Source organism: Ahaetulla prasina, chromosome 1 (genome assembly GCF_028640845.1).
Source record: "Ahaetulla prasina isolate Xishuangbanna chromosome 1, ASM2864084v1, whole genome shotgun sequence".
Lineage (NCBI taxonomy): Eukaryota > Metazoa > Chordata > Lepidosauria > Squamata > Colubridae > Ahaetulla > Ahaetulla prasina.
The window spans coordinates 165,206,305-165,232,539 of NC_080539.1; the positions used below are offsets into that span (position 1 = coordinate 165,206,305).

Sequence of the window (26,235 nt, forward strand, 5' to 3'; positions counted from 1 at the left end):
TAAAGCTTGTATGTGCCAGATGTATGAATGTATTGTATGTGCCAGATGGTATTAAATGTAAAAAGTCCTTTTGGGCTCAGTGTGTACCTGAAAGCATGACTCATAGGTTGAGTAGAGACAGCAGAAAATGTAGCAGAAGCCGCATATACAGCATTATTATTATTATTATTATTATTATTATTATTAATAATAATAATAATAATAATAACAACAACAACAACAACAACAACAACAACAGCAGTGCATATGAAGGCCAAAACCAGCTAAAGAACTGGCAGCTGTGATTTGATATTATTGTGAACAGATAATTATAATACTGAACGTGGCTAATTTACTTTACTCGGAGTTTTACTTGGAACAGCTTACATCCTCCAATGATATCTGCAACTCCATCAAACATCCACATCTGCCTATCCCAGATCCTTGGGAAGGAATCGATGGGCAGACAAAAATGCCAAATCCAATCTGTACAGCTAGCTGACTGTGAGACAAGCCGTAATAATGAATAATGAATATATGTTGATTATTTGTGCTACTGTTTTTCCTCCACAGGTGGGCAGCAGGAAAGTGGTACAGTATGGTGCAGGAATCATGCTTATTTTAGGAACTATTGGCAAATTTACTGCTCTGTTTGCCTCCCTCCCTGATCCCATCCTTGGAGGGATGTTCTGCACTTTGTTTGGTAAGTCATTTGTAGAAATAGCTGTGTCAAGTGACACATCAACTTTCTGATTGAGGGGCAAGATTGAAATGAATTGTTTACTTTAAAAAATGAGATTTTTGTAATTCCGTGCAGCAATGGGAGGGAGGTGCCAGTTAAAAAGAAACTGTGGGTAATCTTCTACTTCCCCTGCTGCTTTCCAGTTTGCTTTTCTTAAATTTACTTTATATTTGCTTCTCTCACCCCCCCACCCCCCGTTAAACACCCTGGGTGCTATTTGTTACAGTGTAATGCACACTGTCTCCACACAAGAGCTCTAATTTGCAATTCTAGGATAGCCTCGTCTTCATATTATGTTTGGATTTCAATCCAGGGATCCTTCTGCTGAAACCACATCCAGGAAAAATCAGTAGACTAAAATCGTTCTTATGGTCTTTGTTGCCGCCTGATTTTTAATTTGGGACTTAACTACCCTTCTCAAGCATCCTCCATTTATTTGTTTAGACATGTATTTATATAGCACTAGCAGTAGCACTAGCACTTAGACTTATATATCGCTTCATAGCCCCCTCTAAGCGGTTTACAGAGTCAGCATATTGCCCCCAACAATCTAGGTCCTCATTTTACTAACCTCGGAAGGATGGAAGGCTGAGTCAACCTTGAGCCGGTCAGGATCAAACGCCTGACTGTGAGCAGAGTTAGTTTGCAATACTGCATTCTAACCAAAGTTTTCTTTCTTTCTGCAGGTATGATCACTGCAGTGGGTCTCTCCAATCTGCAGTTTGTGGACATGAATTCCTCCCGCAATCTTTTTATCCTGGGTTTTGCAATGTTTTTTGGGCTTACCGTTCCAAACTATTTAGATTCACATCCGAATGCTATCAATACAGGTACTGAAAACTAGGGAGATATGAAAACTATGCCAGGCTGTTTGTGGTTAGAAGTGGCCTTTCCCCATTCATCTTGAGTAACTCTGAATTTCCTTCCATTCTTCTGAACCAACGATCTGGGAGTGGCTATGTTTGTTGTTGGTTGTATAGCATGTGGCATTTCCTAGCTGCCATCTTACAACATGTCATTGTCAGCATCCTGGACTGAGCTGAGACAGAGAGAAAGAGGGAGGAAAGCCCACCATATTTTAAGGACAGTAAAAGAATCATCAAATTGGTGTGGGGGTCTGGAAAGTGAATGTTATGAAAAACAATAGCAATAATTTAAGCTGGAAAAGATATTAAAGAAGGAAGATATTAAATATTTGTCATCCAATGCAGTGGCCCCCAACCTTTTGGGCACCAGGGACCAGTTCCGTGGAGAGAGGTTTTTCTATGGACTGGAGGGGGCACGGTTTCACGTGCTGCCTGCATCCTGTGGATGGGTTAGGGTTAGGTCCCCAGGAGACCACAACTCATAGTTTGAAAATCTCTGTTCTACATAAAGGAAAGTTATTAAGAGTCAATGCAAAAACTACCGTTTATTTCATGTACCATGGGAAATGTTTGGCAGAATTTAGATCAAAAAGATGCAAAGGTGACAACCTGAATAATTTAGAAAATACAACAGTCTATTTTCATGCTAGGCACAGAATATGCAAATCAGATTTTTACTCTTTAGCAAGTTACAGAGATGGATGAGTGTGAGAAGCTTTGCTGATTTAGAGAAAATATATGACAAAGTGAATAAGCTTGAGTTATACAATTTGTGCATGTATGAACTCTGGGAAGGATGGAAGTTAAGAATGTGTACAGTTTCTTTGGTTTTAATATGTTGATAAATCTACAAGGAATACTTGAGTGATAGTAGAGGTGGATGAATTTGGAATATAAACCTAAGTAGAATTTTTTTTATGCAGCAAAACCAAATGATTTCCTGTAAATGTTAGATTTTATGATGCAGTGAGGAATTAATGTTAAAACCCAATATAGATGTGTTTGAGGGAAAATGCGGTGAACGATTACAGGTTATGCCTATACATGATAAAAAGTGATATGTAACTAATATATGTCCTGGTGGAATAAGATGGAAAAACAGATGGAGAAATGTAAGATATGCAAATGCTGGTTGAAAGGTTGCAGGTAGCATATATTGTTGAGAAAAATAAATGTCACAAGAAGTGAAAATGACTACATACAACAGCTCTGCTCACTTTATTATATGGAAATGAGAGTTGGGTAGGTTAGGTGAACATAAAAGCTAGGTGCAGTTGGAATGGGGTGCTTAAGATACTCATGTAGCAAAATGAAAGAATAGGTGCTGAATCAACCCTGAATGAGAATTATATTAGAATTATGTAGTGGTGGTGGTTTGGTTATATAAAGTGAATGAATGAGGATCATATCAAACTGTGAATGAGTCAAGAGGAAGGGGGAGACCCAGAAAGTCATAGATGGATGAAATTGATGGAATCCTCAAAGAGAGAGGTGAGGTTTAAAAAACAAAAGCCAGAGTATGAACTAGTGATATGCTATATGGACATGGTGTAAGCATGGGTGGTTTAATAAGGACAGAAAGATTGAAGAGATGTAGGGAAGGGTGTTTGGCTAAGCCTGATTTAGCTACTATATATTTCCCTTCCTTTTCCTGTCACTTATATCTTGCATTGCTTACCTTTTCTTTTCTGTGCTTTATATAGCATTTCCTACTCTAAAATGGAATAGAGTGAGGGATATAACAAACATACATTTGAGAAATGAAGAAGTATATCAAGCATATTTTGATCATATTTTGGACTATAATTACTTTTTGTAGGCATTGCTGAAGTGGACCAGATATTAAGTGTGCTTTTAACCACAGAAATGTTTGTTGGGGGCAGCATTGCATTTATATTGGACAACACTGTTCCAGGTACACCTGTTTCACTGTATTATTTTGAAATGTATTTCAAAAGGATAGATTTAAGTAACTCCAAAATTCATCTAAAATAATATATACAGTATTTTGATCACTGTGAGCGATATTTGATCATTTGGTGCTATCTGATTACTTGCATTAGTGCTGCTACTACACTAGATAGTACCTCGTACATAGCGGTGGCAGAAAATACAGAATTAGATGTACAAGTATTGTATTTATAACCATTTCTTTTTTGTTTCTGCTTTCCCAGATTAGGAGGTAGATGACTCTCAACATTTTAATCTTCTAAATCTGTAGCCTGACAGATGTAGTGAATAGTATCATAAAATTTGATTCTTGCAGTCCTGTCTCATAACATTGGCCTTTTAATTTTGTAATTACCTTGTAGCATCATAAAAGGATAGAACATTTATTATGGCAAGGATTTTCAAGAATCAATTGCTTTTTAGTCTACCAAAAGCTCATGCCACAATATGCTAAATGTTAAGGGGCTGGAAGTTGTTTTTGTGGCATCATAACTATCTCCCTGGAATTTAGGATAGGAACTTCCCACCTGCTACAGTTCTTCATCAGGTAATGATGAAGACATATTGAAAACAAATTATGTGTTTTCTACCAGTACCCAGTTGATTTATTTATGGGATGGGATGCAAAAAGCAGACACTTTTGTTCCTTTTAATACATTGAACCCATCACAGAAAAATCTGCCATGCTCTTCTCATAAAGTTTATTATTTCAACTTTTACATTTCTTTAATCTCATGGCGTAACTCTCTACTTCATGACATATTATTAGCACAGCTTTCTTTTGTGAAGAAATTAGATCACTGAAACCTTTCTTTCAAAACCACCTGATTTAAAATACACATTCTCTTTTCTAGGGACTCAAAAGGAACGTGGCTTAGTACAGTGGAAGGCTGGAGCACATGCCAATAGTGACGAATCTGTAAAACTGAAGAGTTATGATTTTCCATTTGGGATGGGTCTGATTAAAAGGACTCACTGGTTAAAGTATGTACCAGTGTGCCCTCTTTTCAAAGGTTTTAAGTCAAGAACAAAGGAAGATCCTGCTATATCAGAACAAGTAACCAATACAGTGGATGAATCAGGAATGTGTACCAAGGTTTGAAGGGGTTCTTCATAGTATCATAGTTTGAAGGGGTTCTTCATAGTGAACTAAAATAATACAATGAAAAGTGAACAGAGACTGCAGAAATATTTAGCTGTATTTAAATTATTCCAGTGAAAATGTCTCAGGTCAGTCAAGATCAATGACTAAAACACATCAGAGGACATTTGTGTGGCTATTCAAGAACCTTTATTCTTGAATAAAAGTTAATTTTATAAAAGTGAAAATAAAAATGGAAAACTTGATTTAAGAGTTCATCTAAGCACTGTTGAAACACACTGACTCAGAGGCAATAATTTTGTTCATTTTGATTTGTAAGTATCAGTGTGAGTTTAGAAGGAAAGCAGGTACTTTCTTGATGTTGAAAGACATTTATTTGAAGACTGCCAGATGTGGGCCACAAAATCCAGCAGGTGGCAGATGAAAAAGATACACAAAATATGATTTGTTCCCATCCAGATCTTAGTCCAGATCAGATTGAGGTGATCATGTGTGATCCAAGGTCAAATTATTGCAGTCAGTCCTAATTATGTGACATTCATTCATACTTACATGCAGGTAAAACCTTGATTTTACTGACCAGTTTTTTTTGGGGGGGAGGGGGCTGTGTGTGAACAACTATGTCCCTAAAAGTGTAATGTCTGTGAAATACAATAATATATATTTATGTCATTGGTTGTTTCTGTCAATTTCTGTCAATTGTGTAATGGAGCAAATTATATCAATTGTTGGGACTGTGCCATAAACATTTTTTTCTACTGTTTGGGGTAATAGCTGAACTAAAATATTGCCCGTAACATTCAGAATCAAAAATTGAGGTTAAGCAATAGTTTTGCTTTGGTAAGTCAGAATTTTTTTTTGGTTAAAATATTAATAGAGACAACCAGTAAAGGCTGAAACCTAAGAGGAAATTTTAAGAAATCTGAACTGGTAGTTTAGTAGTTTAAAAAAAGGAAATGGCAAACTTGACCTCTTGTCGAATTAAACTTTTAGCATCTTTCTCCATTAACATGATGGGAAGGTAGCTTGGGTTGAGATTCAATTACATGTGAAGAGGCCCAAACCTCATACCATACCTATTCAAGTATTTTCTTGTATACTTGTCAAGTAAGTACTAAAAAAATAAAATAATAGAGCTTATATGGCTTCTCAATGTGAAATTTTTAAGGTCAGTCCTCTTTAAACTGATGTCCCCCATTGCTTGGACTACAGCTACCTGCAATTGCATGACTATTGCTATAGTACATGAAGGGAATTATAATTCAGAACATATGAAGTGCAGCACATTAGAGAACAGTGACTTACAGGTAGTCCTCGACTTACAACAGTTCACTTTGTGGCTGTTCGAAGTTACAACGGCACTGAAAAAAGTGACTTATGACCATTTTTTACACTTTGACCATTGCAGCATCCCCATGGCCATGTGATTTACATTCAGAAGCTTGACAATTGATTCATATTTATGACGGTTGCAGTGTTCCTGGGTTGTGTGGATCACCTTTTGCAAACTTCTGACAAGCAAAGTTAACGGAGAAACCAGATTCAGTTAACAACAGGATTACTAATTTAACAACTGCAATGATTCACTTAAGAAATGTGGCAACATAATTTTTGGGCCCAATTGTGTTTGTAAGTTGAGGATTTCCTGTATCTTCATTTGTTGATTATAAGTGCTATTTTTAAAATTCACCATTAAGCCACCACTTATGTCCTGGGTTTTTTCACTTCATTTTTCCCAGAACCACTTTTTCCCAGAACTCTCCTTTGGTGTACATCTGAAGCAAACCAGTCTTGTCCTGTTTCATGAACAGACTAATATATTCCAAACTACACCATCTTGAGTCTGGACTACCTGAAGTTGCTCTCCTGTTCTTGAAATATTCTGAACATTCCTAACAATCATTAATCAAAGGTACTAAACACAAGCTACCACATGTAGAAATGGAGCAGCAATGTTGAGGAATTTACACACCAGAGCAACTACTATAAAGCTTTGGTCGGGTTTTTATATATCATCTAATTGGCTTTTGAGATTTTCTATTTGAAATGCTGGCATCTTTTTTTTACAGCAAACATTCCTGATATTCTACATGCAGTCTTGAATACCTGCACCACCAATCTTATTGTTTCATTGTCAGCTTGCAAGACTATAGCCACTTTCAATCTCAAAGGGTCACAATTTCATTTAAAAAGCTTCCATATTTATGGCATTTAGTATTGTATAAAGACAAACCACGATATTAAAGGGACAAAATAAGTACACATTTGCACCTACTTGAATTTGCTTTTATAGAGGTTCTCTTTCTCTGACAAGAATGTTATTTGGATTATTTCTGAGAATTGCAAAGAATTTTTCATTATTTCCAGCTTTTATTTCAGACACTGGGTTTGCATTGGTTGTTGTAAATGTAATGTGTGAACAGGACAACGAAGGCATTCTGACAAGCTCCAAATAAGATGAACACTCATTTTGTCATTTCTACTGTTATTTATTTTTTTTAAATATTTTTGAAAAAATATAATTTTTTTACAATATTTTCAACTTAAACACTATTCACACTGAACACATAAGGCAGCATAAGCTACCCAAATATGAAGTTTAAGAAGCCAAAACTGTACTAGGTGTTTAAAAAAAAAAGTTGTGCTGTAGACTATTGTGTAGTGATGATTAAACAAAGCAAGGGAAAAGCACCACTCAAATCACTAATGCTAAATTTTACAATTAAATCCAATTTTTAAGATTGTAAAATTTTACAGAGGCAGTGCCATGTTTCTGGATTCCTGGAACAATCTGTGATGTATAACTTCACATCACGTTTAATATAACTCAGAAGTGGGACAAACATTCCAACATGATAACTTGCTGCAAATATAATCTCAATTGCCAAATTTTCTCCCCCACCTCCCCCCAACCAGATCTGTAGCCAAGAGAAAGGATTCTATACAGGCCTGTAAAAGTGATTCAGGTATTTTTACAATTCACACTTTCCTCAAAAAAGAACAGCATGAAGTAAAGTTTTGCTTGATAATGGGAAGAATTAATAGCAGTACTGAAATTCAGCTAATCTGCATAATCAGATAAACCTTGCTTTTATTTTCACATTAAGGCATTATTGGGTGCATATCAACACCGCCATAAGTTTTAATTAAAACAGACCACTCTTTATCAAAGTCTGAATCCTTCTAAAAACAGAATTGCAAGAGTTTCTCAGAAACTTGGTACTTTTCTCAACATGACTGGTGCTTCCTTCCTTATTGTCTCCCTCACAGAAAGCCTGGATCCAATTAGACTTTTCCAATTCATTAACCTCTGACAGCAGTTGACTTAATAACAGTCTCAGCACTTTTATTAAGCATGCAAGACTAACAAAACTTTGGCAATGCGTAAGTGTAACACAGTGACAAGAAGAGAGAGCGTTTTAACAATTAAATCTTCTAATACTGGCTTCACAGTGTGGAAATTGTGCTACATCCACCAAAAGAGGGCCCAGTCTACTCATATATTTAGTACTTCACCCCAGGAACAAACTCCTTTGCATTGGGATTCAGATTACTCTTGACCTGGAAGAGAGAGATTTTAAAAGCTTAGACTGTGGAGCCTAAGGTTTTGTTTTGAACATATTTGCACCAAGTTTAACAGGAGTTCTTTGCAGTGAAAACTCTCCTGAAAATAGGCCTCAGTGGAGAAAGCCAGATACTCTTGCCAAGGAAACAGTTTAGAGTCAGTTTACATGCCAGACCGTTTAGGATCCCCAGGGTTGACTGATAGCACCCAATCCAGGATCTCAATCTCCTCCTTTGATAGAGCTAAACCGACTTGCACAACAATAACTTATCAGTGAACAACATGTGGCTCTCCAAATTATGTTAAATTGTAGTTTTCAAGCATCTTTCTCCACTGGCTATTGTAAGACAAATTTGTAATACAGCGGCAGCATCTAGAGCAGGGGTGTCACACTCGCGGCCTGCAGGCTGAATGCATCATGCGCTGGCCACCACCACTCCCAGTTTAGCAAAGGGGAAAAAAGTCGTGATAAGTCACGTCACAACGTGACACCATGAGTTTGACACCCCTGATCTAGAGGATCACATATTGCTCTTCCTAGACTAATTTTCTAGACTTATTTTGACAGTATTAATAAAAATGTAGAGGAGGAAATCCATCAGACACAGTGTGCACCTTTGATAATGTCCCTTACCACAGGTTCTTGAGCAAACTTGGAAGCTGGGGGATAAAAAAGGCTTATGTTCTTAGGGGTTGGAAATTGGCTTAAAATTAAGAAAAAGAAGAGGACAAGCAGACAATAGTGCAAAGTGAAATTCCCAGGGACTGGTGGTAGGATCAGTGTTTTTAATTAGTTTATAAATAAACTGAAGTTAAGGAGTAAGGTGATCCAATCTGCTAATGACATAAAGATGAGCATTTTGATAACAAAGATATGGGGAAGAGCTCCGAAAGGGCTGCTCTCCAAACTGAATAAATAGGCCTCAAAATGACAATTGCAAAGCAATATGAGCAAGCACAAAGTAATGTGTATAAAAAATCCAAACGTAACCTCCATGAATGGGAGTTGAGGTTGCTTTGAGTGATCAGAAAAGAATGATGGCGTTGGGGTGCACAACTCAGCAAAACTCAGAGAGCATTTCTTGTTAAAAATTACAAATCTCGTGTCCAGATTTAAGAAAGGAACTGAAAATGTCAAAAAAATGGTAGTCATTTCCCCATCTGTCTAAAATTGAGATTGGAATACTATGCATACTTGGGGATGCACCTTGAAAAGGTGCAAAATAACAAGTATATAAATGGGCAACCATAATTACAAGGGGGCTGAAATAGGTTCCTTATGAGGAATGATTACTTTAGGGCTTTTTAACCTGGACTGAAGGTAAATAAGGAAAAACATGATAAAGTTGTATAACATCATCCATGATGCAGAAAATATAGATCCAATTCTTTTTATTTACAATACTAGAAGCTGAGGTCATGTGAAACATTTCGCCCAATACATATATAAACTATGGAATTTCCTGTTATCAGGAGTCCTAATTTAGACTTAAAAGGAGACCAAGCTATAATCAGTTCTCAGTTTGTGGGCCAGAGATGATTATGCTCCACAAAGGTACTCTCGCTCATCTATGGTGCAGGTATGCAATATAAATAAAGTACTGCAATTTTAGATAAATGGCTGTATCTCTCAGTATTTGATAAGATCATTTGACATTTTACAAGATTTTGGCATTCTCAGCCAGAATATGCAAAATCAATCTGGTGAGATCTGGCAAAGTCCTAAGATTTTAAATCTATTATCTTCCTATCCACATTTCTGGTTTCGTGTGTATGGCCGCTATATGATGCAGACCCTGCTACAACAGGGACCTTCATATATTTTTCTTACGATACACAAATCCTGCTCTTATGAAACGATGTTGTGCCTTATAAGATACAACCCAACTTATAAATTCAGAGCAGAATGGATGAGCTTAATATGCAGGTACATATTAAGCACATCATTAATATATGCAGGCCATTTTCTAAAATTGCAATACTTTATTAACCAAAGAACTTAGTCTGTATTGAGACCAAAATATGGAACTTTAAAGGTGCTATATTAAAAAAAACTGCTTTAAGTTACTCTTAGTCAGAGTACTAAAAAGATAGGTAATTTACCTATGATATGAGCAACTGGATTGGTTCAATAAATTTGGTATTTACACAACAGAACTGCTCATCCATATTAAGTGTTCAACTGACAGGTCTAGCCAAGGCAACAATTCACACAGAGGAAGGGTAATAGTTCAATATATCAATGCAAACATCTAAAGTGCAATAAATTGTCCCCACGTCTGCACTGGGCTGAGTTTAGAATTTATCAAGTTTTTTTTAAACAATATTCCTGTAAGTGATAACAGGCTGAAATTTTAGCTAAAAAAGGAGTTCATCTTATTAAAAAATTCTAAGCTTTTTAATTACAACCAAAGCAATAGAATTTTAAGAATACCTACCAAATGAGAACATCATCAGACTATGATATTGTATCTACTATATTGTAAGGGAGAGTTTATGTGATCTTTAGAACTATTTGTAACCCTGCAGACTTACAACGGGATCTGAGCTTCACTGAAAACCTATTAATAAATAAAGAGAATCTGGTTAAAACACTGCATTCTGTCACGTCTTTACTCAACTGTATGACCCAACATTTACTTTCCTTTGCTGGAAAAAGTATGTGATACTTTAGTAATATAGTAATAGTAGAATCTTCTTTAGCAGAAATTGTTTCAATCAAATGATTTCAATGCTTGTTGATCAATTACTTCAAACTGGCTTGGAGAGAATTTTGGCCCACCCCTTTTTACAACCATTTCAATTCATGGATATTTGTGGGCTCGCTAGCATAAACTGCTCTTATCAGCATTTCAACATTTCAGTTGGGTTAAAGGTCAAGACTCAGCCATTCCTGAATGCAACATTCATTTTGCTTCATACATTCTGTTATAGACATACTTGCATGTTTACAAAATAGTGATCTGAGTTTTTTTAAAATATTGTTTTACATATAAAGGAATTCCATGCAAAATATTAAGAAAACCCCCCTTTTTTAAGTCTTTATCCTATCCCAGAGGGTAACATTTACAGAAATGATTCCCATCTATCTATGTCAAAGAAACCTCTATATATCTCTTACTCATATTCAGGATAATTATATGAGAAAATACCCCATGGAATAAGAATACCTAAATAACTGATAAATTCAGAAAATACATGAAAATCATAATGACTTAAATATGAGATTCAGAGATGAGGAATAAATCATAATGATGCACTTCTACTAATACTTTATGAAAACATGCTTTTATCTTCTTGGAAGAAATAATTTACATATATTTTGACTTTGAAACAAGGTTTATAATTTTTAGATGCAAACATTCTTTTGAACTACATACTGACCTCAAGGAAACTGACAGATGAACAATGGAAATGAATTCTCCATGTCCTTATTATTCCCAAGAGGTTAGTTCTTCAAACTAAATTTAAATTTAAGACAAATTTATGAATTACCCAGTAGCTTGAAGATAACATGTTACATGCATCCTAAAAATGAGTTGGCTATTGACATAGATTATGTATGGACAATTACAATGAAATATGGTTATTTTTTATTGAAACCTGTGTGTGTATATATGTGTGTGTGTGTGTGTGTGTGTGTGTATGCATACACATAACAAAGTCTCATATAAATTACTTATCTTGTTGTAATCAATTTTTACTCTTTTGTTATTTTAAAATAATTTTTTCTCTTACTTTCATTCTTGGATGTTTTAAATGAAGCAAAATTAAAAAAACATATAGAGCGTCTCTCAAACTCTGATTGCTCTCTCATTAACTGGAACATCTGACTCAATTAGCCTTTTAACACAGATTATTTCACATACTTTTTCCAACAAAGACAAGCAATGTTGTCTGAATGTGTCTAATAAAGACACAATACAGAATATCATTTGGAATATTGTTTATTTAACCATAACCTCTTTATCCATTAATAAGACAGCAGGATTAAGATTCACCAACTTTCTCCCCACAGTAGGATTTTAATTAGTTGGATAGCTAAAAAATGTACCAGGATTTTGTAAAAAAAGTGCTCTCAAAAAACATGGACAGTGGGTGCCAATTTGGCACACTTCTTTCAAGACACTGCCTGCCTGTATAGGAATTATTTAAAAGCAAAATGCATTTTCTTCAGAATATGAGCTTTATTTATTAGCAATTATCTATTTAAATAAGTTACATCATTTGTGACATCAAAGTAACCACAAGTTGTCTTAAAAATCATGGAAATACTTAAATGTTTAATATTCTAGTTATACTTTACGATCTATACTCATTTTCATATGAGCCTAATTTTAACCTTTTAATTAGAAAGTAATTAAAGCCTACACTATTAGAAAACAGTACTATGCACCATGGCCAATAGACTTAATTGCACGGCAAATGCTAATAAGAAAATGCTTCCAGGCTCTCTCATCCACCAGACCTTCAAATGGTATCAAATGCAGAGGGAAAAGTTAAAAAATAGGGAGACCTCTGAACCCTACATGAACTAAACCACTTTCCTAATCACTTAGCCACACATCTAATCTTTACCCTCCCAAATGGTTCCGTGTACTCTTCTCTCCCAATGTACGCCTGTGCATTTGACAAAAATAAACACTTGCAATCAGACTATATGAAAAGATTAGAAGGAGAATAAGATGGCACACTTGTTCAGCGTACACAATTGACTGTTGACAGAAGGCCACATCTCAGCTAGCTTCTAAGTGAGACAGCTGACAAAGTTTCCTGGTAACATTTGAAGAAAGGTGCTTGATTAAAATAATTCAATTTTTAAAATCGGATGCTTACCACCAGATCTTCCAGTGACGAACTGTCACTGATAACAAGATCATTAAACTGGTCTTGAATTTGATCCATCGTTTGCGGAAGATCTCTTGCTGGAATAAACCATTCGTGCTCTTCCTCTTCTTCCAGCATTTCTTGGAAGCAACGTTCTATAAATTCTTCTTCCCACAATTCCTCTTCAATCTTTAATTGGAATGACAGAAGGAAATCTATTATCAAGAGACCTGAGTGGAACTGTCTGAGCCCTGAGGGAAAACCTCTCAGATGGATCCTCCCCAATGTTAGGAGAACTCAGGTGTTGAACTCCCACAAGCTGCAGCAACTGAAGGCAAATGCAGAAAAGGAAAAAGAAGTTGAGATACCTGCTTCTTCCACACTGCCACAACATTGGGTCTGAACCCTGCAAGGCTCTTCCTTTACTTCCTCTGTCACCCAAAGTAGCCCTTTCCTCTCCCGCCCATTAGGTTCTCTTAGCTTCTTTTTCTGCAGACATATAGTAATAGCACTTAGATTTATATACCGCTTCACAGTGCTTTACAGCCCTTTCTAAGCAGTTTAGAGTCAGCCTTTTGCCCCCAACAATCTGGGTCCTCATTTTACCCATCTCGAATGGATGGAAGGCTGAGTCAACCTTGAGCCATTACTATCATTACTAAAAACATAGAGATAAACCTTATCTGCCTACCACTAAAATAATTAACCAAGTCAAAGAAGGAAACAGATAACCAGGAAATAGCACTAGATAAACAACTGGGGAGAAACTAAACTCCATCCAAGTTTGGCAGATTATATATAAAAACAAGTATACCTCCACTCTCTAATGCACTAATGATGTTATATAGCCTGGTAGAGAAATGTTTGCAAGGAAACAGCACCAAGAACCCAAACATATAGCGTTGCACACTAATTGGCAGTTAAATAGCAGATGCAAACTGGGAATAGACCTACCATCAAAAATCTATTGTTCGTCAAAGCAAACAGGGGTGAAGGATCTTTTTTGTCTAGACATTCACAGAAAACACTGGAAGAATATTCGGTTAACAGAAAAAAAAGTGGGATCTTTGCAATAATGCAGAAGAAAAAACACAAGAGGCAACGTATCCTCTCACTTACCTGCCTGTTGAATTCCTCTTCATTTTCCATCCACATATATTCTGCAAATGGATTATCATCTTCATGAGAGTGACCATTCATGATCATATCTTCACTGATAATGCTTGGACTAGTACTCCTACGACTTGGATCTTTCATGGTTGTGCCTTTGAGCTTAAGCCTGAAAGAAAGGGTCCCCAGGAGTTAAGAGTTTTAGTTGAAATTGGTAACAATATATGCTTAGATGTTAGACTCCTGTGATGTCATTGATATTTCCGTACAAGTTTGTCTGTCTATTTGAACTTTCAATAAACTTGTTTAGCATAGAATCACTTTATAATGCAAGATTTTTACTAAGAAGACAAGAGGAAGAAAAGAAAAAAGAAAGGACAAAATGTGTTTGGAGATTGCTCTTGTGAACTTACATTGTCTTCTTCAAGCAGAGGTCTAAGTCTAGTATATACAGGTTTGTATCAAATAGGAACCCATCCAAGAATTTAGCAAGGAGGACATAAAGGTATTGCACAACTTGTGCTGTTCAAAAGCAACCAAGCACAGTGATCTTCCCCTCCATCCATTGCCTTCTCACAGATTCTATCAGCAAAAGTCTAAATTGGTTACAAGCCTGCAGTCTCTAGTTATTTCGTTTTCTGGGTTTTCCAAACTGGTAGCTATGCACAGGAGACTATATATTGAATATAAATTCCCTAGTGAGCTATTAATTTTTTTCAAGTTTTCCCCTTCTAAATATTATTTTTCCTCGAGGTTTGATTTTTTGATTTGAGCCTGCTACTTTCAATGAATTCTTGGCAGGCAACAATTTAAAAAGTAATAATAAAACGTCCATAATACAAGACCCCTCATTTCAACCCTGAGCTACAGATATTCTTCTTTATTGGTACACATTGTGTTACTGCCTAGCTCAACATGGTTTTTTTTAAACCAAGTGAGCCATCAGTTGTACTATTAGTATCAGTAAAAGCTTTTCAATTTCACTAAATCGGTTCTACAGCAACTAATATATAACTTGCATTTTCAGTAATTTAAGCTTGCAACCCAAGGCATCTTTGAATTTTTTTGTATTAGAATTTAGTATCTGCATGCTATCAATTCATCTTTGAAAAACACAGTTTTAGAATGCTATATACCAGCATTATTGCTTGCACTGAACTTCAATTACTTTCTCTGATCAGAACAAGTATCCAGACTTTTGAGCTATAAAAATGCCCAGCTTCATGAATCACAAAGGGTAACTGCATTCTTTTAGTCTGCCAGAAAGTGCCTGTCTGACTGACATTCTTCATTTAATGACTGCCTCATTTACTAACTGTATGCAGTTACAACGATGAAAAAAAAAACTTTAGAATCAATCCTCACATTTACAATTTTTACAGGTTTGTAAAGCACAAGAAAACTGAAGTAAGATCATAAGCATAGCTGTGGCTTCACTTAGCAACTGCTCCATTTAATGGTTGAATTGCTGGTCCCAACTGTGGTTGCTTAATGAGAACTACAGGAATATCATTATGTGTCAATAATATTAGCAATTTTGTGTCACCCATTAGTTGTCCATTCAAATTGAATAAATTTCCAAAAAATGCTACAAGGCTTTATTACTTAAGGTATCTTTAAATAAGCCTTGATAGGAACAATTTTGTTTATAATATTTGTTGTTCCCAGTGTAAACACAATGGAAAGAAACTAATATATTTCACAACTGGAGTGGAAAACCTACTATCCTTCCATTCCCATAAGCCACAGTTAAAGGTAAAAGTTTCCCCAGTCCAGTCATGTCTGAACTCAAGGGGGCGGTGCTCATCTCCGTTTCATAGCCGAAGAAGCCAGTGTTGTCCAAAGATATTTCCGTGGTCATGTGGCAGGACCGGCTATATGGCGAGGTGCACAGAACACAGTTACTTCCTTTAGCCTCTTGAAAATCTTCTGCAAAAACTGTTCTAGAACAGGGGGTTGTCAAACTCAAGACTTGCAGGCCGGATCAGGCCCACAGGGTGCTTAAATCTGGCCTGCGGGGCTGGCCTGGAAATAGCAAAGGACTGGCCCGTGGTGCCTCTGGCAGCCAAAACGGGGTGTGGGGCGGCCGTGGGAGCCCCCCCATACCCCATTTTGGCCGGCAGGGTGATGCAGAGGCCATCCAGGCTGAAAACAGGGCATGGGGATCCTCACACAGCCCCCCCCCCACGCCCCGTTTTGGCCAGCAGGGTGCTGCAGGAGGCATCTATCCTGTCTCTCCACCCCACCGACCGGCCTACAGAGGAGAACTACAATGCTGATCTGGTGGTCGAAGAAATCCAGTTTGACACCCCTGTTCTAGAACAACGTAAGTGTATTAGAAAGAGAAAAATTAACTGACAAAATATCCTTCTTATTCCAACAGAAGTTTCTGTTGCAATTCAGTCTTTTCTGTAAATGAAATACACCACAATATGTTTGGGGGGGGGGGGAAGAGAGAACGACATCCAAATATATGATTAGCTGGCCAATCAAAGGCCCTCAATTTTTATGTGCATGTAATATGTATGATACTGTAGGGCTTCAATCTCCTGGTTGCATCCCCATTTTAATGTTGACTCCCCTCTGCCACACTGACCCATGGATGTCCCAAAACATCCTTCCCTTTACAGAAGTAATTCTGACTCTCGTCCACAGAGAACCTGGAAAATCATGTTATGGTTTGCCAAAGTCATCCACATATTGTCTTGCCAACCCAGAAAGAAAAACTAGCTTGTTAAAAATGGTGAACATTGAAATTAAAAATAAGCCGCTATTTTAAAATATTATTCAAGTCTTAAATATATGCAATTATTAAAAATACAGCAGTAATATCCAAGCTGATTTTTAAAAATAAGAATGCAATGCTAGTTCTGCAATTTTTAACTATGAATTAATTAATTAATTAATTAATACATCATAAATGCCTACAATATTACATTGTTCTTCAGCCATTATTAGCAATGAAGAAATGATGTCCCTATAAAGTTTCTCAGATACCGCCTATTGAAAGCATCCATTGCATTTTTATAATCAGCAATTTAAAAGCCAAATTTACCATTGTACCCATAGGAAAACAAAAATACTCTTTAATGAATATTTTACAATATTGCTTAAAAAGTAAAGATATATTCAAACAAACCCTTGTGCTTACTTCAAATTTTGTTTAAAACATATAGATTCTATTACTCAGTTTTGGAGTCTATGCGGCTAGTCACCTGAGAAATTTCATCATGTTCCTCTCTCCATTTGCAACAATCAAAGGGAGCTGTGTTTAAATACAGACTTCCCTCTGGCAGCTCTATGTCTCTTCCTGATTTATCCTGCTATACAGGAGTTCATGGGATTCTGATGTCAAATGAGATTATGACCTCACAAAGCTCACCTCTGAAGGATGATGTGAAATGAGCAAATCCCAAAAACCTGTATAACTGCTCTAAAAGAACAGGTTCCCAATTATCTCCGCTGTATTTCTTACAATTGCCCTTATTGTATAACATCATGTGACAATGGTCTCAAAAAAGATCCACAAAAAACCTGTTAAAAACCTGTTCCAAAAACTGCACCAATGCATAGAAATTATGGATATGCTCTAGGAAAGTAGTTTTTAGGGTTTGGTAGTATTTCCTAAGCTGGGCGTCCTTCAGATATATAGTATTCAAAGTCTTAGAATTCTCAGCAGTGACCATATTGGCTGAGTAAGTTTAGAAGTTCTCTAGAGCATGTCCAAATTTGAGAAGACTACAATATGTGCAACTGAAAGGCCCAAGACTGTACATTTTTGTTTATGCCCCTGATATTTTTAAAATCTGATGAATGTCTGTAGGAATTATACAGGAATTCCTAAGTAGTAAAGCAATGTGGAAAATATTCTTTGAATAGCATCTATAGTTAAAAAACATGCTATATTAGACACCTCTCTTAAACAGCTAAATACTCTCTACAGAGCGGGGGTAAATTAATAGTTATATTATTATTTTTCAAGCTCAAATGAAGTGCTTCAAAAACTCCACTTAACATAGCTAAACACCAGGATACAATATTGTTTCTTTTTTCTTTTAGGAGTTAGTCAGAGACAAATGAAAGTCAGTAAAATGAAAGGATGGGAAAATAGGTGTCTTCTTCCTTATATGAGACTCTAGAAAGAGTGCAGAGAAGAGCAATAAAGTTGATTGGGGGACTGGAGGCTAAAACATATAAAGAACAGTTGCTGGAACTGGGTATGTCTAGTTTGATGAAAAGGACTAGGGATGACATGATAGCAGTGATCTAATATCTCAGGGGCTGCCACAAAGAAGAGGGGGTCAAGCTATTCTCCAAAGCTCCTGAAGGCAGGACAAGAAGCAATGGGTGGAAACTAATCAAGGAGAGAAGCAACCTAAAATGAAGGAGAAATTTTCTGAGTTAGAACAATTAATCAGTGGAACAACTTTTCTCCAGAAGTTGTAAATGCTCCAACACTGGAAGTTTTAAAGAAGAGATTGGATAACCATTTGTCTGAAATGGTACAGGATTTCCTGCCTAAGCAGGGGGTTGGACTAGAAGACCTCCAAGGTCCCTTCCAACTCTGATTATTCTATTCTATTCTATTCTATTCTATTCTATTCTATTCTATTCTATTCTATTCTATTCTATTCTATTCTATTCTATTCCTATTCCTATTCCTATTCCTATTCCTATTTCCATCCCATCCCATCCCATTCTTTAGAACTATTAACTTGTAAAAAAGTTTCTTGGATACAAACTTAAAACTAGACTAGAATGCCAGTATTCAAATTATAAAATATTTTAAAGCCAAAGCGTCCTTTAAATTTGATAAAAGATGCCCTATTGTTTGACTTCAGACATCTGTGAAAAATAAAAAAATAAGAGTTACACAGTAACTCTTAGCATCAATGCATATTTATTTATTTATTTTAAATTAAGCAAGGTGTTACACCCCATTATTCATCATATTCTTCTGAAAGGGTCCATGATGATTCCGAAATTTTGTAAGACCTTTACTTTAGCCATGCTGGATGCATTTCCCTCAATAGTTCTTTTTGGGCATTTAAGGGTACTCCCATGTTTCTCTAGTTATGTCCATGGAACATTGGCTCAATAGAAATGCTACTACATACTCCCTACATAAGCACTCTAGACTGAGTTTCATTTATATGATCTTGAAGAAATTTCCAGACAGGGAGTGTGATTTCAATCTACCAGTACTTCTTTTAGACAAGGATTCTAAAATATCTTACCAAGTCACCCTATTTGTGCTACAATCTGTATAATGCATCACACCATTAATTAACTTTGGACAATCATTTATTAATCAATTTTATAATACTATTTTAATATATATGTTCTTATTTAGATTGTATTATACTCATTGATTTCTGTTATTCCCAGTTTAGGAATGTCCAAGTTTAAGGATTATCCATAGTTAAGAATGAAGTCTATTGTAGCAAAATTCAACTTAAATATACAATAATTCCAGTTCATTACATAATATTACTTATACAGTATTATACGGTAATATTGTTCTGGCTTACATACACATTTGACTTAAGGATAGTTCTTGGAAACAGAACCCAGTCTTAAACTGGGGATTACCTGTATATATAGATATACAGAACAGTTCTATTATTAGGTAATTTACTCTATTGTGGCTGTCACAAACTAATTTGATTTGTAAAGTGATTTTGATTTTTTGAGAAATATAATTTTCAAATAGTAATATTCAGGATCTTAATGCCGGCTAGCTAAATTATGATTTAAGAAAACTGAAATGATGCCTGCAGTACTGAAATGATAATTTAAGAAGCTCTGTTTCATATTACAGTTTAACCATGAGTCGATGGCTATAACTCAGCCTCCAACATCTGGGAGACTACTGTTTAAAATAAAATAAAATACTGTCAGATAATATACATGTACTTGAAGCGATATAAATTATTTCAAGCACTAAGGAGAAAATCAATGAGAAATACTTTGGAACCATATGAAATGCTTTCAATTATTGCATTTCAGACTATTATCTTAAAGGGGTGCTTCCCTTAAGATAATCACTGTTGTTCAATATTTGAAACCTGAATCATAACTCTTAAAACATATCTTGAAAAATCCTTGCCCTATTCCAGCGGTTTAAACTCACGTCCTCACATTGTCGTCATGTGACTTATCGTGACTTTCCCCTTCGCTAAAATTGGGATGGGGATGGCCAGCACATGAGGTGGCCAGCCTACGGGCTGCAAGTTTGACACCCCTGCCCCAATCAAACAAGAGTGATTTACAGGTAATCATCAACTTTTATCCTTTTAAGCCCTAAAGTGTGTCTGTGTCTCTGTGTATATGGATTAGGCTCGAGTGACTCTTTTCACATTGGTTACTCATTCTCTCATCTCTATTCACATCAGTTTGTGAATTCATCAAAATTGATGAATTTTTCATTGAGGAATGAAACTGGCTGTTTCCTCAATGAAACAGCCAGGAATAGTGTTTATTTGCATCTATCTAGTGAGCACATAGCTAGCCATTTTTCTTAAAACAATAGTTTTGCATGATACATACAAAAATGTGTATATGCCTTTTTTCCCATCTTTTTGAAAATGAAGATTTTGGCATACAAGCACATTTCAAAGGGTATGCAAGTACAAATTGGGCAATTTAATATTAACACAATGATTGGATGACTTTGCAGCTCCACACTCCTAGTGTACAGCCCTACTTTCATTTGAAAATTGGAAGAGGTCGGAGAACAAAAATGGTAAAATTATACCAGAAGCTCCATTCAGTGAAAATAGTTGATCAATATGCTAACACATATGGAGATACAGACTTTTAGCCACTTCTTATCCAAATAATAAGATTTTGATTACAAAAGAGAAAAAGTGCTAACATTTTAAATTTTACATTACCCTTACCAATTTGCTTTCCCACATAATCTCAGCTCCACTGTATTATTTTAGACATTAAAAACAGCTCTTTCGGATGACACAAAGAAATACGTTTATTTTTCTAAATGTGAGAACACCAAATAAACAAAACAAATCAATATTCAAAAACTGAATGTTTACTACAAAAAGTACCTCCCCCCACTTTGAATCAAGCTTGGCAACAAAATAGAAATGAGTTGCTATGTCTTTTTCCAGGATATACTTTCCATCCCATTATTAATTAGGGCTAACTCTGCTGTCTTATATATCCATATACTTTTCCCAAAGACAAGATCCTTTCTATACTAGAGCTCACTGTTCTACTATAGCAGGGGTCTCCAACCATGGCAACTTTACGACTTGTGGACTTCAACTCCCAGAATTGAAGTCCACAAGTCGTAAAGTTGCCACGGTTGGAGACCCCTGCACTACAGAATTAACTGAAAGCAAGATGCAGGAAATGCACGTCTGATAATCTTTCCAAAAACCCAATCAGAAGTTATTTTTTTAGCTACTGTAATTGCTTTTGATTAACAGAAGATAGCATGATTTATTCACATATGTCAAGAGAAAAAATAAAGAATATAGTATTTAGGTTCAAAACCTCATTTGACCAGATTCTTGCTGGTAACCTTAGCTTAAGCACTGTCTTCTAACTTTAAGTATCTGGTAGAATTCTTCAGAGGATAAAATTGGGGAAAGAACTCACATAGACTATCCTTGTAAAAACAGGACACTTGCAAACAAATTCAACTGAGGTAATTTTTGAGAACAAATCCCACTTTTTTTCTTGGCGTGCTACAATTAAAACCTAGGCTAAGAGAATGGAGATGGCCACGCAGATTTGCTTTGTGTGGTGGCCATATAAATGTGAGAAATAAAAAAATAAAGACTAGCACATCTGAAAAATGCATAACATGGAAGGCTTTTTAGTGCTTTCTCCCCACCTTTGTTCTACCAGAAACTTAAGTCAATAGTATCCAAGCAAATCAAAATTCTAGACATTAAATGCAATTGTTTGCTTTTAACAAATCAACTGCACTAATCATCCACATACATTTTGAATTAGTATTAGAATTCTTTATTGGCAAAGTGTGATTAGACACAAGGAATTTGTCTCCTGTGCATAAGCTCTCAGTGTACATAAAACAATAGCGATAGATCCTTATAGTCATTGTAAAAATACATTCATCATAAAACATTAGATACAACCCTTAGTGATAATCATGGACACTAAATAGGCAATCATATATTTTTCTAATAAAAAAATAAATGCATCTATGTGAAAGAATGCTATCTTTTTCCTCCTTTGCTAGAATGTCATTATGTATTATGTATATATTAGTAAGCAGGTCAAATTTTAAACCAAGACCAGCATTTCTGGTTCATTTTTTTGATACATGGATTTCACCTCAAAGTAGAATCAAGTCATAATCAGAAGTCTCTACACTCAATCATTCAAGCCTCGGTCCTCTCACATTTAGATTACTGCAATGCATGCTACATGAGGCTACCCTTGAAGGGTATTGGAAAGCTTCAGCTGATACAGATGCATGAGTAGTTCTTGGAGCCCCTAGAACAGGGGTATGAAACTCGACAGTGTTGCAGGCCGGATCGTGACATATCGCAACATTTTTTGCCTTTGCAGAGCCAGGGTGGCATGGCCTGCACGGGCTGTCAGTTTGACAGGCCTGCCCTAGAGTGATCCATGTTACATCACTGTTTCGTGAGCTGCACTGGCTGCCAGTTTACTTCTAGGTGCAATTCAAGGTGTTGGTTATCACCTTTAAAGCCTTCCATGATGTGCGTCCAGGCTATCTAAGAAACCAGCTGACCCTGATGGGATTAGCCTGCCCCACCCATGCCACAGAAAACGCATGCTGCAGATCCCATCAGTCAAGGAATTTCAGCTGACAGGTCCAGAAGAACTTTTTCTGATGCGGCTCCTCGTCTCTGGAACATCTTCTTCCCTCCTGAGGTCAAATCCATTTTGGCTTCCTGAAAGGCGTTTTAGACATGGCTGTGACAATTTGTCTGGGGTCCCAATAGGGTGTGGCACTTTGGTGGTGACTAATGGGGTAGATAACACCCCACATCTTGCCTATGAGCACTTTACTCCCTCCTGCCCTAGTTTTATTTGAACTGAATTTTAAATTTAAAATCCTTATTTATTGTTTTAATGTTTTAGAGTGTATTTTATTCAATGTCTGTAAGCTGCCGAGTCAGCTTTGGCGAGATGGATGGCATGCAAAAGGTGATCACATGACCCCGGGACACTGCAACCATCATAAATGTGAATCTGCTGTCATGCATCCCAATGTAAAACATGTGACCATGGGGATACTGCAACAGCTGTAAGGATGGAAATATGGTAATGTCACTTTTTTCAGTGCCGTTGTGACTTCGAATGGTCACTAAGTGAACTGTTGCAAGTCAAGGCCTGCCTGCAATTCATGCAAACCGATGGCAGAACAATGTCTATGGAGATTCTCAGTCATCCAGGTCATGATTGCTTTTTTCAAGAGGCAACTGGATTTTCTGGAACAGCATAAGAAAAGTTCATCTTCCTTCCCCTGTCCTTACCACTTTCTCTAGAAGGACGATCGAGAGCAGCCTGTCGTATTGCATTACAGTCTGGTTTGGAAGCATTACTGCTTCAGACAGTAAACGGTGCAGAGTGATGAGGACGGCAGAAAAGATCATTGGCAGTTCACTTCCTTCTATCAAGGACATAGCACATAAGCGATGCTTGAGCAGAGTCTGCAGGATTGTCTGGGATGCTACACATCTTCTTCATGACCTTTTCTCCTTGTTACCTTCTAGGCGGCTTCGTGGTACCCGAAGCAGAATATCCAGATTCAACCTCAGTTTGTTACATACAACATCAACCTTGTGAACTCTCAAGTTTACTCTTTCCGCTAAGTATTCAAAATAGGCAGTGATACACACACACACACATACATACATATACATGTATGTATGTATGCATTCATGGTGTAGGTATATATTGTTTGTATACAGCATGTGTATATGTGTTAGGTATGTGTTTGGGTAGATATACGCTTTCTCTTGAGACCAGGCAACAGAATTTCATTTTTAATACAGGCCCGGTGTGCTTGTAGTAAAAAAAAAAATAAATCACAATAAAGTTATCTTATCTATCTTATCTAAAGTCCAGTTGCCGTTTGGGGGGAAAAAAGGCACCTTTTGGGATGATGGGAGAAGAGTTTCAGACGATCCTTCTGTCAAAAAGCATCAATCTTCTTAGGTCCCAGCCTTAACTGTCACCTTATCACCTCCGGCCTCTACAGTTGTTTTCGGCCTGTACAAAAACAAGACCGAGCCTTTCTTCCCCAGACAAGAGAAGGCGAGACAGCTGCACCCTTTACACCCCCGAGGCTGACTTCAGCTCGCCCCCACAGCCCCGCCCCTTCTCCAGCCAAGCCCCGCCCCGCCCGCGCGCCTCGCCCACCCGCCCTCTTTGTTCCAGTCCTTAGAGCGCGCGACGGCTCCGCCCCCCCCCCACAAACGGGGAGGGGAAAGAAGCGGCGCTATCCCATCATGCACCACACCCCTAATAGACAGGTAGTACACTTCTGCAGATACCCGGATGTACGGGAGGAAGGGGGGGGAGGGAGCAAACCAACGAGAAAACTCGAGCCCCGAAAAGAGGCGAGGCCGTTGGGCTCTGCGAGCTGATCGCTTCCCCCCGCCCCGCCCCTCCCCCGCCGTGGCTACCTTCTTATTTCCCCTGAGGGGAAGCTCGTCGTTTTTTGCCCAGGAGTTCAGGGGCGGATGGGGGTTGTTAAGGGAAAGATAAAAGAGGCGAATGGAGAAGAAATAATGGCACCTTCAATTATTCGGCCCCGCCCCTCTGCGCTTCCGACCCCTGAGGCGCACCTCGTGTAAGCAGCCTTTCAGACACCGAGGCTCCAAGCTGGCGGTTGCTTCTCGCCCTTCTTTATTCAGGTCCCTTTCTCCTTTGCCACCCCCTTCCTTTGGATACACAACAACCCCCCCTTTTGGCCGGATATGATGTCACTTCCTCCGCCTGCGTGTTTTTTGCGAATACCCGTTTCTACGCAAGGTCTTTTGCTTCCGGCAACGACCGTAGATCTACGAAAGTGTAGATCAGAGGACTTCAAACTTGGCAGCTTTAAGTCTTGTAGACTTCAACTCCCAGAATTCCCAGCATAGCTGGCTGGAGAATTCTGGGAGTTGAAGTCCACAAGTCTTAAAGCTGCCAAGTTTGAAGACCTCTGATCTAGAGCAATTCCTGTTGTTTGAACAAGGGTGCTTTTTCCTTTGAAGGCTTCTCCCTCCTCCCTCCCTGGGGAGAAAATTTTGAAAGGGAAAGGATTATCAAAACCGGCTTAAGAAATACTTTTAAATATTTGACACTTTCTGTCTAAGCCAGGCTGGAAAACTGTGATTAATCATTCTGAAGAATAATGTCTATGCAATTTTAGAGGATGAGCCAATTAGAAGATTTCCAACAGTCTTTAAAATTTGACGTTAAGGCCTTTTAAACCACTTACATGGTGAAATTGCTAACCGATTTACTGACTAAATCTTGGCTGGGTTTGTTCAATAAACTAAAATTTCAATTTTCATACAAACCACAGACATCAAGCAGGTTTAGGGTGCGATGCAAACTCTGCCTATCGGAGCCTGGTGGGTACTACAGGTAGTCCTCCACTTAACAACAGTTCACCTAGTGACCTTCCAAAGTTACAACAGCACTGAAAAAAGTGACTTATGACCATTTTTCACAATTATGACCATTGCAGCATGTGATTTACATTCGGATGCTTGTGACAACTGACTTGCATTTATGACGGTTGCAGTGTCCCAGAGTCATGTGATTACCTTTTGTGACCTTCTGACCAGCAGTCAATGGGGAAACCAGATTCACTTAACAACCATGTTACTAACTTAACAGCTGCAGTTATTCACTTAACAACTGTGGCAAGAAAAGTTGTAAAATGGGACAAAACTCACTTAACAAATTTCTCACTTAGCAACCAAAATTTTGGACTCATAAACTGAGGACTGTCTGTGTATTATACTCCTCATAATTGGCAATGACCTATCATTCTCTTCAGGTTTTCAGGTGAAGAAACTGAATTTAGTTCTGAAAGTGGCTGTCGGGAGGAAATTAAAGATACTTAAAGCCCATG

General features: G+C 37.3%; 2 protein-coding genes across 12 annotated transcripts in view; one reads left to right on the forward strand and one right to left on the reverse strand.

Moving 5' to 3' along the window:
* Positions 1–6,866, forward strand: part of SLC23A1 (solute carrier family 23 member 1) — a 26,094-nt gene extending 19,228 nt beyond the window's left edge. For all 4 annotated transcript variants that reach the window (XM_058180402.1, XM_058180423.1, XM_058180392.1 and 1 more), the window contains 4 exons: positions 553–682; positions 1,408–1,551; positions 3,407–3,502; positions 4,392–6,866. In XM_058180402.1, coding sequence (XP_058036385.1) covers positions 553–682; positions 1,408–1,551; positions 3,407–3,502; positions 4,392–4,639 — 618 coding nt within the window. In that variant the 3' untranslated portion in view covers positions 4,640–6,866. The remainder of the gene's footprint in view (positions 1–552; positions 683–1,407; positions 1,552–3,406; positions 3,503–4,391) is intronic.
* The window catches only part of PAIP2 (poly(A) binding protein interacting protein 2), a 25,343-nt gene extending 261 nt beyond the window's left edge, over positions 1–25,082 (reverse strand). Inside the window, exons 1-5 of one of the 8 annotated variants that reach the window (XM_058180672.1) lie at positions 24,956–25,080; positions 24,260–24,377; positions 14,151–14,310; positions 13,041–13,220; positions 7,108–8,200 (exon numbers count right to left, since the gene is read on the reverse strand). In XM_058180672.1, coding sequence (XP_058036655.1) covers positions 8,144–8,200; positions 13,041–13,220; positions 14,151–14,288 — 375 coding nt within the window. In that variant the 5' untranslated portion in view covers positions 14,289–14,310; positions 24,260–24,377; positions 24,956–25,080 and the 3' untranslated portion in view covers positions 7,108–8,143. The other 7 variants (XM_058180655.1, XR_009154870.1, XM_058180664.1 and 4 more) reach the window with 7 other exon arrangements.
* Between the last annotated feature and the right edge of the window lie 1,153 nt (positions 25,083–26,235).